This window comes from Stenella coeruleoalba (assembly GCF_951394435.1).
Source record: "Stenella coeruleoalba genome assembly, chromosome: 4".
Lineage (NCBI taxonomy): Eukaryota > Metazoa > Chordata > Mammalia > Artiodactyla > Delphinidae > Stenella > Stenella coeruleoalba.
In genome coordinates, this window is record NC_137149.1 from 35,282,066 (window position 1) to 35,296,207 (window position 14,142).

General features: G+C 35.6%; 1 protein-coding gene and 1 long non-coding RNA gene across 2 annotated transcripts in view; one reads left to right on the top strand and one right to left on the bottom strand.

Moving 5' to 3' along the window:
• Positions 1 to 14,142, top strand: part of TACR3 (tachykinin receptor 3) — a gene marked incomplete at its 5' end in the record, with an annotated part of 57,044 nt that overhangs the window by 20,822 nt on the left and 22,080 nt on the right. The window contains 2 exons of the mRNA XM_079920421.1: positions 777 to 965; positions 2,877 to 3,027. Coding sequence (XP_079776547.1) covers positions 777 to 965; positions 2,877 to 3,027 — 340 coding nt within the window. The remainder of the gene's footprint in view (positions 1 to 776; positions 966 to 2,876; positions 3,028 to 14,142) is intronic.
• Positions 13,774 to 14,142, bottom strand: part of LOC307185862 — a 232,214-nt gene continuing 231,845 nt past the window's right edge. The window contains exon 4 of the long non-coding RNA XR_013828189.1: positions 13,774 to 13,975. This is a non-coding gene — a long non-coding RNA (uncharacterized lncRNA). The remainder of the gene's footprint in view (positions 13,976 to 14,142) is intronic.

Consider the following 14,142-nt stretch of genomic DNA (forward strand, 5'->3'; position numbering starts at 1 on the left):
AAAAAAAAAAAAAAAAAAAAAAAGTTGCACTCTAAAAATCATATGTAAATATTTTAGAGCCTTAAATATATTTTCCTATAACAATTATGTTATATATAGTTACATAGATAAATACTATGGAGATTTATATGATACAGTATGAATTCAATTTTAGCGGTAATAGGAAAGCATAGCCTCAGTCAAACTTGATTTATTCATCCTTATCTAAACCCTGAACTTGTCTCTGGATGCTTTTAAATGGCTATGTTGACAATATCCTTCTGAGGGATTCCTCATTTTGTCAATCATGTAGACATTATCCATATTAGTTGTCTTGAATTTTCTTTTAAAAAGTTAAACATACATAAGAAAAATGGAGGTCTTGGGGTACAGAATTCATATTTTTAAGCACTTAATACGCATCTTTCCAATTCCATCCAGCAGACATATGAGTTCTGATAATGTGTTAGGCACAGCAGCAAATAATCAATACCTTTCACTTACATTATTTCTATTGATCGTTACTTCACCACTAAGGGGGGGGGGGTTCTTATTTCTATTTTAAAAATAATGGAGTTCAAAAAGTTAAATAAGTGACAGGATAGGGTTTGAACCTTGATCTGCCTGATTCCTAACACTATGCCATAATTATTCTATGCTGCCTTTATACAAGCAAAATCTTTTTCAGTTTGTTTACCAGAAGAGAGATAACCCTGGCCCTGGAAACTCCTCTGAAACTCATTTTAAACTCCATTAACAAGATAGCCAACAAAATGGTTTTGCTTGTTTTTATATAGGTATATGGCCATTATTGATCCCTTGAAGCCCAGACTGTCTGCCACTGCAACCAAGATTGTCATTGGAGGCATTTGGATTCTAGCATTTCTACTTGCCTTCCCTCAGTGTCTTTACTCCAAAACCAAAGTCATGCCGGGCCGTACTCTTTGCTATGTGCAATGGCCAGAAGGTCCCAAACAACATTTCACGTAAGTTAACACTCTATTACAATTTTCAACTAAATGTGTTGAACACGTAATGAACTACAGGTTGGGAGCAACTATTACATAGATAAGCCATAGACATTTCCCTCAAGGGCTCACACATTACTTGGGAAAGAGACACATAAAAATACTATACTACAATATGATATAGTCAATTCGTTTGTATAAGTTACAAAGGTTTCTAACTGGAAAAATGTGAAGACCTCTATGTGGGGTAGCTCTGGAGCGTTTCTGGAGGAACTGATAAGATCACTGGAAATGAAAGTGCAAAGGAAAGCCAGGTTGTTATCCACTGAGAAATGAGCCAGAAGGGAGGAACTGAAACCCAAAGGTGCAGATTGCTCTTTTAAGAAGCCTGGCTGAAGGGAAAGGAAGTCTTAGTAGGTTCTAGGTTGTGTTCCTTTGTTTTAGCATTAAAGAAACTTAAGCACTAGGTTAGAAAGGAAATAGGAATGCTATATGATAGAATCTGATATTTCATAATTTGAACCCACCTTAAGAAAAGCAAATGAAAAAAACATAATTGTTCAATTGTTTGCATTTTGGTTTTTATGCTGACCATTTAAATTTTATTTCAAAAAATTCTTATTTAGTGAACTATTTTTTCCTTTTAAAATAACAAATGATGCAAATACAGTGATCATCTTTTTTTTTTTTTTTTTTTTTTTTGCGGTACGCAGGCCTCTCACTGCTGTGGCCTCTCCCGTTGCGGAGCACAGGCTCCGGACGCGCAGGCTCAGCGGCCATGGCTCACGGGCCCAGCCGCTCCGCGGCATGTGGGATCTTCCCGAACCGGGGCACGAACCCGCGTCCCCCGCATCGGCAGGCGGACTCTCAACCACTGCGCCACCAGGGAAGCCCCAGTGATCATCTTTTAAAGCAGCCATTTTATCAAACTCTGCTCTACTCAGAGTGCAGATTTTTAAAGAAAAACATTAAGAAGTACTTATTAAAGGAAAAGCAGGCAGCAGTTATTAAACTGAGGACTGCATCTATCCATTATATACTATTAATAATTCTTAGGTTGTATGATAACAAAATTAATTTAATCAAAGTAATAAAATTAAATTATTTGTTGACTTAATTCCCCATTGACTTAGTTAATACTTAATAAGCTATCAGGGTACAGAAATCAAGAAGATTTACCAAAAAAAAAAAAAAAAAAACCTGGGATTGAGAAGACTAGCATGCCAAGCTCTTTAATTACTTTAAAGCCTTCATAAGATAGTAGAAGCCACCCAAAAGTTTGTACAAATTCTAATTTGGCTATTATGTTATTGGTTGCCCTTCTAGTCCTCCCTAATTGCATCCTGATAATTTTTATTGAAAGCTATGAAATCCCAAAATTTAGTTATAATTTATAGTATAATAATTTTGATGTGACTAACACACCTGTATATTATTTACCAAATTTAATGATGCAATCAAATGTACCATGACTTTGGAAAAATGCCAGTGTGACTCAGAGCATCTAGTCACATTTTCTTCATTTGGTTGAAGAATGATTTATTTCAAATATGACTGATGTTATAGGATATATGTAATAGTTTTACATAGGAGAAAATATGTCAGTTCATCAGTTTAATATGTCCCATCTCTTTTCCTCCGATTATACATTTAATTAGGTTAGCTCAATGACTACCAAGCAGAGAGCACTACAGTTCAGCTATAGTTTTCATACACGAAGTAAAGATTGACAAAGATCAACTGGTAGCATCTGGATGATTGTAAGTGACAATAGCATAGTATTGTGATGAGTTTGTGAAATGAGGACTTAGAGAAAATGTGGGAATAATCTTTGGCATGTTCAATTATGACTTAAAATGGAATGAATTCAAAGTCTTACTATTTCATTCCAATACACGCTTCAGCATATATTTTTCTTATTTCTTACAGTTACCATATTATTGTTATTATACTGGTGTACTGTTTCCCATTGCTCATCATGGGTATCACATACACCATTGTTGGAATCACTCTCTGGGGAGGAGAGATCCCAGGGGACACCTGTGACAAGTATCATGAGCAGCTAAAGGCTAAAAGGAAGGTACTGTTTCATATAATTTATCCAGCATTTGTGTGAAGAGAAGGGAAAAAACCTAGTTATGGTATTTTAATATAATATGATTTGATGCTTGACTCCTACTTTTTTCCTGTTTTTTTAAATTAACTTTTAATTTTACTTTCCTTTTATCTTCTATAAGCCACTGGCCATGTACAATATCAGTCTGGGATATTGTTACTTCCTTACAGAAAGACTTTTTATTACCTTTTGCAGAGTATTCTTAATTACACCATGTGAAACTTCTGAAATTTCACTGTAGGAGTCCCAGTGGATTGTATTTCTGCAGCTCTAGCTATCTTGGTCCTTTATTGAACAGAATGCCTCTGATGTACTATATAGTCTTTCAGAAGTTTCATTTATCCCACATGCCGCGGAGCAACTAAGCCTGTGTGCCACAACTACTGAGCCTGTGCTCTAGAGCCCGTGAGCCACAGCTACTGAGCCCGTGTGCCACAACTACTGAAGCCCATGCACCTTGAGCCTGTGCTCCACAACAAGAGAAGCCACCGCAATGAGAAGCCCGCACACCACAATAAAGAGTAGCCCCCACTCGCCGCAACTATAGAAAGCCTGCACATGGCAATGAAGACTCAACACAGCCAAAAATAAATAAATAAATAAATAAATAAATGTGTTTAAAAAAATGTATGTTATCATCCAGGTATAAAACCAACATTTTAGTAGTAGATTTTCTAGGGAAATTAAAGTCAAAAACCATGAAATTATCTTTTTAAGTTTCTGTCATGTATAACACAATATTTCCCCAACAAAGAAAAATAAATATTGTAAGCACTTTTATATAGAAGTTCCTAATTTTTTACCAAGTATTTTTCATTAAGATATTTTGAGAAAAGTTGGTATTTTGGCTGATAAATCAAAGAACACCATTAGAACACACATGCTTTTTATACTTCTGAAATTATATAAATAGTTTAATTCATCAGGATATAATGAAAATTTATCCAACTGGGTATTTCAAAACCCCATTGTCTTAAAGGAAAATAACTAAAATCAAAACAAAGTCAAAAAACACCTAAAATTTATAACAGATATGAATAATATTATCATGAAATACTTCTAATTGAAGCAGTGAAGTGTAAAGAAAACTAATAGCTGTTCGTTCCCTCTCTCTAACTTCTACCCCACCGGGGATACAACTTGCAATCAGGTGTACCGCCTACCTCTAAGCTTTGCATTGATCGCAAATGTCACTTGCTTTGATTAAATCTTCTTCCTAAGTGGCAGTGGACAGGAATTATTTTGAAAAGCCTAGAAAAGTTTCTGTGTATTCCTTTCTAGTTTGCTACAGTACTTGAGAAGTGGAAGTGTTTATTCCTTTCGAAAAATAAGAAAAGATAGCACTTTAGGAGGAAATATCTGCAGCCCTTTAGTGCGTGGCAATCACTTGAAAAGATTCCTCTATGGATTACCCATTAATATTAATAATGCATATACTATGTGGTTGTATAGGAATTAAATGAGGTAATACTTGTTAAGTACTTCAAAAAGTGCCTGGCACATAGAACTGTTCTCAGTAAATGGTACCCATTACTTTAGGCACTTTACTGTGAATATATATGCCAGTACTGTGAAGATAAGAAAACATCATGTGGTAGAATAGTAAAGAGGTATAAAACTGGCCATTTATCTTTTTAAACATAATATTGACCTACATTTTACAGTGAGTCACAGTTTCTAAATAACTCTCACATGAATATTATTTAATTCTCACAGTATCTATGTGATTTTTTCTTGTTTTACATAAAAATGAAATTGAATCTCAAACTCACAAAATTAATATGTAGCAGAACTTGGACTTGAATCCTGGACAAAAGTTTTTAGAGTTGAGTTCTTTTAGAGAACTTGCTCAAAGGACCAGGTTTCAGAAGGATACGTTACGTCTGAGTATTTATATTATATATATATATATATATGTATATATACATATACATGTATATGTATATACATGTATACATATATATGTATGTATATATATATATGTATATTCTCATACATAGACTGTACTAATCTTCACAATATCCCCAGGAGGTAAGCCTAGTGGAAACTATTTTCTTCCATTTTTAACAAATCAGGAAACTCAAGCTCTTTTACCTTGCTTAAGTAGTTCTTAATGTAGACTTAAATAGTCTTAACTAGACTGTTTGAATAATTGAAATTTCACTTATCTCAACAACAATATATCATTTAATATCCATTTTACAATTCTTCAGTTTATAATTAAACCTCATTTAAAAATAAGTTCAAGTACTGTTAGAGTATACAAAAAAATAGAGGAGGAAAGAATAAGGTACTTTAAAATTAGGTTAGGTTAAATTAAAATGATGGCTGGTAATGTCCCTAAGAAATGTGGGGCATTTTATCACAGGTAAATTCCCAAATCTGTTGTAGACTACTGAACAAGAGAAGTGCTGTACTCACTATTGTCTCCTCAGTGCGTAGCATAATGATTTCTGGATGGTGAATTAATAAATAATTGAAAGAATAAAGTTTTGTGAATCAGCTGCATTCTCATTTTATACATAAGAAAGTGCAGTCATGTGATGTGACTTGCTAAAGGTCAAAAATCTTTAAACGGAGAACTAGTTCTGGAAATTAAGCTTCCTGAGTTCCAGCCTGATACTCTGCCCCTAGACCCAGTACAGAGAGGAAAGGTTTTAGTCTGAATCTTCAGGACAAAGTTCATGTCTTCAGGATTATATTATATCCTCAGGACCAAAAATGAGGTCTACTTATCTATTGCTGAATAAATGAAACTGTTCTTAAAAGTTTTCCATATTTTGTTAAATAAAAATATTTCTTAGCCCTGCCACTAGTAAAATAATATAGGACTCTCCCCATTATAGATTATTGATATAGTATTCCAGTAAACAAAAATTTCATGTTAGTAAAAAGAATTTACACCATGCATATACTTTTGTTTTTACAAGGGTTTTCTATATCAGTTTGCTAGATGTCAACACATGTATTTTGTGATCAATAAATGGGTGTTAATTATTGGTGATAATGATTATATTAATTAAAAAAATTTTATTGGAGTATAGCTGCTTTACAATGTTTTGTTAGTTTCTGCTGTACAGCAAAGTGAATCAGTTATATATATACATATATCCACTCTTTTTCAGATTCCCTTCCCATTTAGGTCACCACAGGGCACTGAGTAGAGTTTCCTGTGCAATACAGTAGGTTATCATTACAGCAGGTTGTCCATTTTATATATAGTAGTGTATGTCAATCCCAATCTCAATTCATCCCACTCCCCTCACCCCCCTTGGTAACCATAAGTTTGATTTCTATATCTGTGACTCTATTTCTGCTTTGCAAATAAGTTTATCTGTACCATTTTTTTAGATTCCACATATAAGCCATATTATGCGATATTTGTCTTTCTCTTTCTGACTTACTTCACTCTGTATGACAATCTCTAGGTCAATCCATGTTACTGCAAATGGCATTATTTCATTCCTTTTTATGGCTGAGTAATATTCCATTGTATATATGTACCACATCTTCTTTATCCATTCCTCTGTTGATGGACATTCAGGTTGTTCCATATCATGGCTATTGTAAATAGTGCTGCAATAAACATTGGGGTGCATGTTTCTTTTTGAATTATGGTTTTCTCTGGGTATATGCCCAGGAGTGGGATTGCTGGGTCATATGGTAGTTCTATTTTTAGTTTTTTGAGGAACCTCCATACTATTCTCCATAGTGGCGGTACCAATTTACATTCCCACCAACAGTGCAAGAGGGTTCCCTTTTCTCTACACCCTCTCCATCATTCATTATTTGTAGATTTTTTGATGAAGGCCATTCTGACAGGTGTGAGGTGATACCTCATCATAGTTGTGATTTGTATTTCTCTAGTAATGAGTGATCTTGAGCATCTTTTCATACATTTTTTGACCATCTGTATGTCTTCTTTGGAGAAATGTCTATTTAGATTTTCTGCCCATTGTTTGATTGGGTTGTTTGTTTTTGTGATATTGAGCTTCATGAGCTGTTTGTATATTTTGGAGATTAATCCCTTGTCAGTTACTTCGTTTGCAAATATTTTCTCCCATTCTGAGGGTTGTCTTTTCATCTTGTTTATGGTTTCCTTTCTTGTTTATGGTTTCCTTTGTTGTGTAAAAATTTGAAGTTTAATTAGGCCCCATATTTTATTTTTGTTTTTAGTTTCACTACTTAGGAGGTGGATCAAAAAAGATCTTGCTGTGATTTATGTCAAAGAGTGTTCTGGCTATGTTTTCCTCTAAGCGTTTTATAGTATCCAGCCTTACATTTAGGTTTTTAATCCATTTTTAGTTTATTTTTGCATATGGTGTTAGGGAGTGCTCTAATTTCATTCTTTTGCACCTAGCTGTCCTGTTTTCCCAGCACCACTTATTGAAGAGACTGTCTTTTCTCAATTGTATATTCTTGCCTCCTTTGTCGTGGATTAGGTATTCATAGGTGCATGGGTTTATCTCTGGACTTTCTATCCTGTTCCATTGATCTATATTTCTGTTTTTGTGCAAGTATCATACTGTTTTAATTACTGTAGCTTTGTAGTGTAGTCTGAAGTCAGGGAGCCTGATTCTTCCAGCTCCATTCTTCTTTTTCAAGATTGCTTTGGCTATTCAGGGTCTTTTGTGTTTCCAAACAAATTGTAATTTTTTTTGTTCTAATTCTGTGAAAAATGCCGTTGGTAATTTGATACGGATTGTGTGGAATCTGTAGATTGCTTTGGGTAATATAGTCATTTCCACATTATTGATTCTTCCAATCCAAGAACATGGCATATCTCTCCATCTGTTTGTATCATCTTTGATTTCTTTCATCAGTATCTAATAGTTTTCTGAGTACAGTTCTTTTGCCTCCTTAGGTAGGTTTATTTCTAGGTATTTTATTCTTATTGATGTGATGGTAAATGGGATTGTTTCCTTAATTTCTCTTTCTGATCTTTTGTTGTTAGTATATAGTAATGCAAGAGAGAGATTTCTGTGTATAAATTTTGTATCCTGCAACTTTACCAAATTCCTTGATGAGCTATAGTATTTTTCTGGTAGCATCTTTAAGATTTTCTATGTATAGTATCATGTCATCTGCAAACAGTGACAGTTTTAGTTCTTATTTTCTAATTTGGATTCCTTTTATTTCTTTCTCTTCTCTGATAGCCATGGCTAGGACTTACAAAACTATTCCAAATAAAAGTGGTGAGTGGACAACCTTGTCTTGTTCCTGATCTTAGAGGAAATCTTTCAGCTTTTCACCATTGGGTATGATGTTAACTGTAGGGTTGTCACATATGGCCTTTATTATGTTGATGCAGGTTCCCTCTATGCCCACTTTCTGGAGAGTTTTAATCATAAATTGGTGTTAAAAGTTGTCAAAAGCTTTTTCTGCATTTATTAAGATGATTATATGGTTTTTATTCTTCAGTTTGTTAATGTGGTGTATCACATTGATTTGCATATATTGAAGAATCCTTGCATCCCTGGGATAAATCCCACTTGATCATGGTGTATGATCCTTTAAATGTGTTGTTGGATTCTGTTTGCTAGTATTTTGTTGAGGATTTTTGCATCTATGTTCATCCATGATATCAGCCTGTTATTTTCTTTTTTTGTGATATCTTTGTCTGTTTTTGGTATCAGGGTGATGGTGGCCTTGTAGAATGAGCTTGGGAGTGTTCCTGCCTCTGCAATATTTGGAAGAGTTTCAGAAGGGTAGGTGTTAACTCTTCTCTAAATGTTTGATAGAATTTGCCTGTGCAGCCGTCTGGTTCTGGGCTTTTGTTTGTTGGACGTTTTAAAATCACACTTTCAATTTGAGTACTTGTGACTGGTCTGTTCATATTTTCTATTTCTTTCTGGTTCAGTCTTGGAAGATTGTGCCTTTCTAGGAATTTGTCCATTTCTCCATTTATCGGTGTATAGTTGCTTATAATAGTCTCTTATGATCTTTGTATTTCTGTGGTATCCATTGTAATTTCTCCTGTTTCATTTCTAATTTTGATTTGAGACCACTCCCTTTTTTTCTTGATGAGTCTGGCTAAAGATTTATCAATTTTGTTTATCTTCTCAAAAAACCAGATTTCAGTTTCACTGACCTTTGCTACTGTTTTCTTTGTCTCTATTTCATTTATTTCTGCTCTGATCTTTATGGTTTCTTTCCTTCTACTAACTTTGGGTTCTCTCCATTCTTCTTTTTCTAGTAGCTTTAGGTATAAGATTAGGTCGTTTGTTTGAGATTTTTCTTGTTTCTTAAGGTAAGATTGTATTGCTATAAACTTCCCTCTTAGAACTGTTTTTGCTGTGTCGCATAGATCTAGGATCGATGTTTTCATTGTCATTTGTCTCTAGGTATTTTTTGATTTCCTCTTTGATTTCCTCAGTGACCCATTGGTTATTTAATAACATATTGGTTAGCCTTCATGTATTTGTGTTTTTTATAGATTATTTCCTGTAATTGAGTTCTAACCTCAGAGGGTTGTGGTCAGACAAGGTGCTTGATATGATTTCAATTTTCTTAAATTTATCAAGGCTTGATCTGTGACCCAAGATGTGATCTATCCTGGAGAATGTTCCATGTGCACTTGAGAAGAAAGTGTATTCTGCTGCTTTCAAATGGAATGCCCTGTAAATATCATTTAAGTCTATTTGGTCTAATGTGTCATTTAAGGCTATGTTTCCTTATTAATTTTCTGTCTGGATGATCTGTCCATTGGTGTAAGCGGGGTGTCAAAGTCCCCCACTATTATTGTATTACTGTTGATTTCTCCTTTTACGGCTGTTACCATTTGCCTTATATATTGAGGTGCTCCTATGCTGCATACATAAATATTTACAATTTCGTATCTTCTTCTTGGATTGATCCCTTGATCATTATGTAGTGACCTTCCTTGTCTCTTGTATCAGTCTTTATTTTCAAGTCTCTTTTGTCTGATATGAATATTGCTACTCTGGCTTTCTTTTGATTTCCATTTGCATGGAATATCTTTTTCCATCTCTTCACTTTCAGTCTGTATGTATCCCTAGGTCTGAAGTGGGTTTCTTGTAGACAGCCTATATAGGGCCTTGTTTTTGTATCCATTCAGTCAGTCTAAGTCTTTTGGTTTGAGCATTTAATCCATTTACATTTAAGGTAATTATTGACATGTAGTTCTATTGCTAATTTCTTAATTGTTTTGGGTTTGTTTTTGTAGGTGTTTTTTCTTCCTTTCCTCTTTTGTTCTCTTCGCTTGTGATCTGATGACCATCTTTAGTGTTGTGTTTGGGTTGCTTTTTCTTTTTTGTGTGTGTATCTATTGTAGTTTTTTGGTTTGTGTTTTCCATGAGGTTTTGACAAAGCAGTCTATGTATATACAAGGTTGTTTTAAGTTGCTGGTCTCTTCGTTTCAAATGCAATTCCCATTTCCAACTTCTCTTCTCACTGTTGCTGATTTTAATATTATATTTTTTATGGATGATTTCCTGCCTTTACTGTATGTTTGCCTTTACCAGTTAGCCTTCCCACTTGTGATTTTCTTGTTTCTAGTTGTGGTCTCTTTGAAGTTTTTTTTTCCCCTGCCTAGAGAACTTCCTTTGGCATTTGTTGTAGGGCTGGTTTGGTGGTGCTGAATTCTCTTAGCTTTTGCTTGTCTGTAAAGCTTTTGATTTCTCCATTGAATCTGAATGACAGCCTTGCTGTGTAGAGTGTTCTTGGTTGTATGTTTTTCCCTTTCATTACATTAAACATATCATGACACTCCCTCCCGGCTTGCAGAGTCTGTGCTGAAAAGTCATCTGATAACCTTATGGGGATTCCCTTGTATGTGATTTGTTGCTTTCCCTTGTTGTTTTTAATATTTTTTCTTTGCATTTAATTTTTGTTAGTTTGATGAATATGTATCTCGGCATGTTCCTTCTTGGGTTTATCCTGTATGGGACTCTGTGCCTCCTGGACTTGGGTGACTATTTCCTTTTCCACATTAGGGACGTTTTTGACTATAATCTCTTCAAATATTTTCCCAGGCCCTTTCTCTTTCTCTTCTTCTTCTGGGACTGCTGTAATTCAAATGTTCTTGTGTTTGATGTTGTCGCATAGGTCTCTGAGACTGTCCTTTTTTCTTTATTCTGTTCCATGGCAGTGATTTCCACCATTTTGTCTTCCAGCTCACTTATCCATTCTTCTGCCTCAGTTATTCTGCTATTGATTCCTTCTAGAGTATTTTTCATTTCAGTTATTGCATTGTTCATCTCTGTTTGTTTGTTCTTTAGTTCTTCTAGGTCTTCATTAAACATTTGTTGCATCTTCTCAATCCATGCCTCCATTCTTTTTCCAAGATCTTGGATCATCTTTACTATCATTATTCTGAATTCTTTTTCAGGTTGATTGACTATCTCCTCTTCGTTTAGTTGTTCTGTAGGTTTTTATCTTGCTCCTTCATCTGCAACTGATTTCTCTGTCAACTCATTTTGTCTAACTTTTTGTGTTTATGGTATCCTTTCCACAGCCTGCAGGATCACAGTTCTTCTTGCTTCTGGTTTCTGCCTCCTGGTGGGTAAGCTGGATATTGAGCTGGGTCTCCCCTTTGCTCTGTGATTGTCACTGCCCTGTCAGGGGTATGGTGTGCTCCCTAGTTGTTGAAGTAGAGGCCCTGAGATATGCTTCTTAGCTGTGTTTCTGATCTGTGATGCAAGGTAGGCAGGATTGAAGTACTCCCACTGGGAGAGAATCCTCTGAGTATTCCTCCTCTGGGGTTGTTCACCTGTGAGTGTGCTCTGTTGTGTCCCCTTTCATGCTTTGTGCAGGCTCATAAAGTACACTGTTGTTGGCACTGCTGTCAGTCCCACCTTAACCTTGGGTATGCTGGCAGATGGTCCTGGTGACTCACAGGTGTTGTTTTCACCAGGCCACCAGTGCAGATCTACTGAGGTCAGGTTCCAGGACTGCAGTAGTCATGCACCTGGACCTGCTGTGGGAGCTATTGAGGCAGCTCAGACTCTGGCCTGGCACAACACCTGCATGTACATGCCCATAAAGCCCACAGCTACTAAAGCCAGACCTGTCTCAGTTGCAGGAACACTTGTTGTCTATTCAGATGTTCCACAGGCACTGAATTTAGGAAGTCACCAGTGGAGGTGTAACTCTGCGGTTTGCATAGCCATGAAGAGAGATTTCAGCTCTTCTTCCTTAGTTGTACAGCCCCTCCATGTATATACTTCTCATTGTAAAATTCCAAATTCCCTTAACATCAAACTGTGCTGAAAAAAAATGCCTCCTTTCTTTCATAGAGGAAAATAACACTTCAGTGTTTTGCAAAACTAACTTTATCAACATCAAATATAAACTGCCTGGTCAAGAAAATAATTAATAGAGAGGTTAAGTTAAGAGAATGATGGATAGCAGGGAGTATACTCTTAGGCTTAAGTGGTGCATATCTCCAAAACCGATTTACTAGCCCAGAAAATATTTCCACAAGCCTCCCATTCTACCCCAGGCCCTCAGCTGGTAACATCAGCTAAAAATATTTTTCCTAAAAACAAAAATCCTTTCTAAAATGCAAAGAATACAAGAATAATCTCTTTCTTGACAGATAGGACACAGGGGTTGATACAGTCAAGGGCTTCCTGGCACCAAGGAGGATTTCTGCTCTGCTATAAAGATGTAAGTTTCCTGACAAGTGAGACAGCTCTTTAATGAGGGTACTGTTTCTCTCCACTTTATTCTAACAGGCTTAACCTTAAACAGAAAGAAAACCGAGGAAACTGTTTTTCTGTTTGTTCGACTTGAACATTTTACTCCTTTATCTCATCCCCAGTTTGCTTTTGAGAGCCCTTCTATTTCCCCTTTCCCCCTTACTCCTCTTTCTTCATTCCTGCCTTAAAGGAAAGAGTTCCTTTTGAAATTATTTTGCTGTTCCACCTTTACATAGTCTTTGCAACAAGGGACAGTGCAGTCCTTAAAAGTGCCTAGAATGACACCTGTCTGCCCCCCACATAGTGCTCTATAAGTGATTCTGACTCTTGATTTTGTATGATAGCTAGTTCCCGATAACCTACTGTTTTCATTTACCATTATTCATATGACCCAGATTTTAAGTAACTTCATATATATCACTTTTTTTCATTTTCATGTATCCTGAATGACAAATGTAAATTTTGCTGAGGATTTTGTACATTAGCCCAAAGGGAGAATTTGCCTCTCAGAACATAAATCTCTTTTGGCATTTCTTTGCAAGTCAGCTCCCAGGCAATTGTTTGTGTCTCTCTCTCCCTCTTCACCTTTCCTTCTTGCAGCCTCTACTTGATCCATTTCTCTGCCTCAGAAAGCCTATTCACCCATTATTTTTCAAGACAAATCCAGCACAGTTCCTATAATCCAAACTGTAGCAAAGATCCTATGATTCAAATAATTCCAAACTTGCAATCCCCACCTACATCCGTTACCCTTCTCAGCAAACACAATATTCTCCATAGACCCAATTTCACTCTCCTTCAAGTCAGGAGAGGATTATAAATAGAAAACTAATGTTGTTGTTGTTGTTACTATTGTTTCTGTCACACCAGGTTGCACATGAACCCTTTATTCATGTGATTCTAATTACTTGCTCCAAGTCTTTTCAGATGTCGTTCTGCTACTGTTTTCATTTTTATTTCACTTCTGAAAAGATTTCAGAGAGACTTTCACCTCTACTACTTTGCTTAAGTAGTAGATTCCCCAAAGGACTATGATTCTCTGTACTTCTATGTGCTTCACGCAGTGTATTTCCAAACTTATGGATTTTTAAAATTATTTGTATTTCTCCCAAATCTGTTTTTAACCTGTTTTTATTTGGAAATATTTAGATCAGTGAAATAATATACTGTAAATAGTTCTTACCTTTGGATTCTCAGATATTAGTGTCAGATTATTTCTGCCTTATTATTTCATCATTCTCCAATATGATCTGAAATGAAAATTATAAAAAGTCTCTGAAATAGAAATTCCTAAAGCCTTTTTCCACGGCCACCTAAGCCCAGATGAAAAGAATGATTTCACTGACACCTTAAAGGAACACATACATGCCTCACATATTAAATCTGTAAAGGAAAAAAGCATCCTAAAAGAACTGAA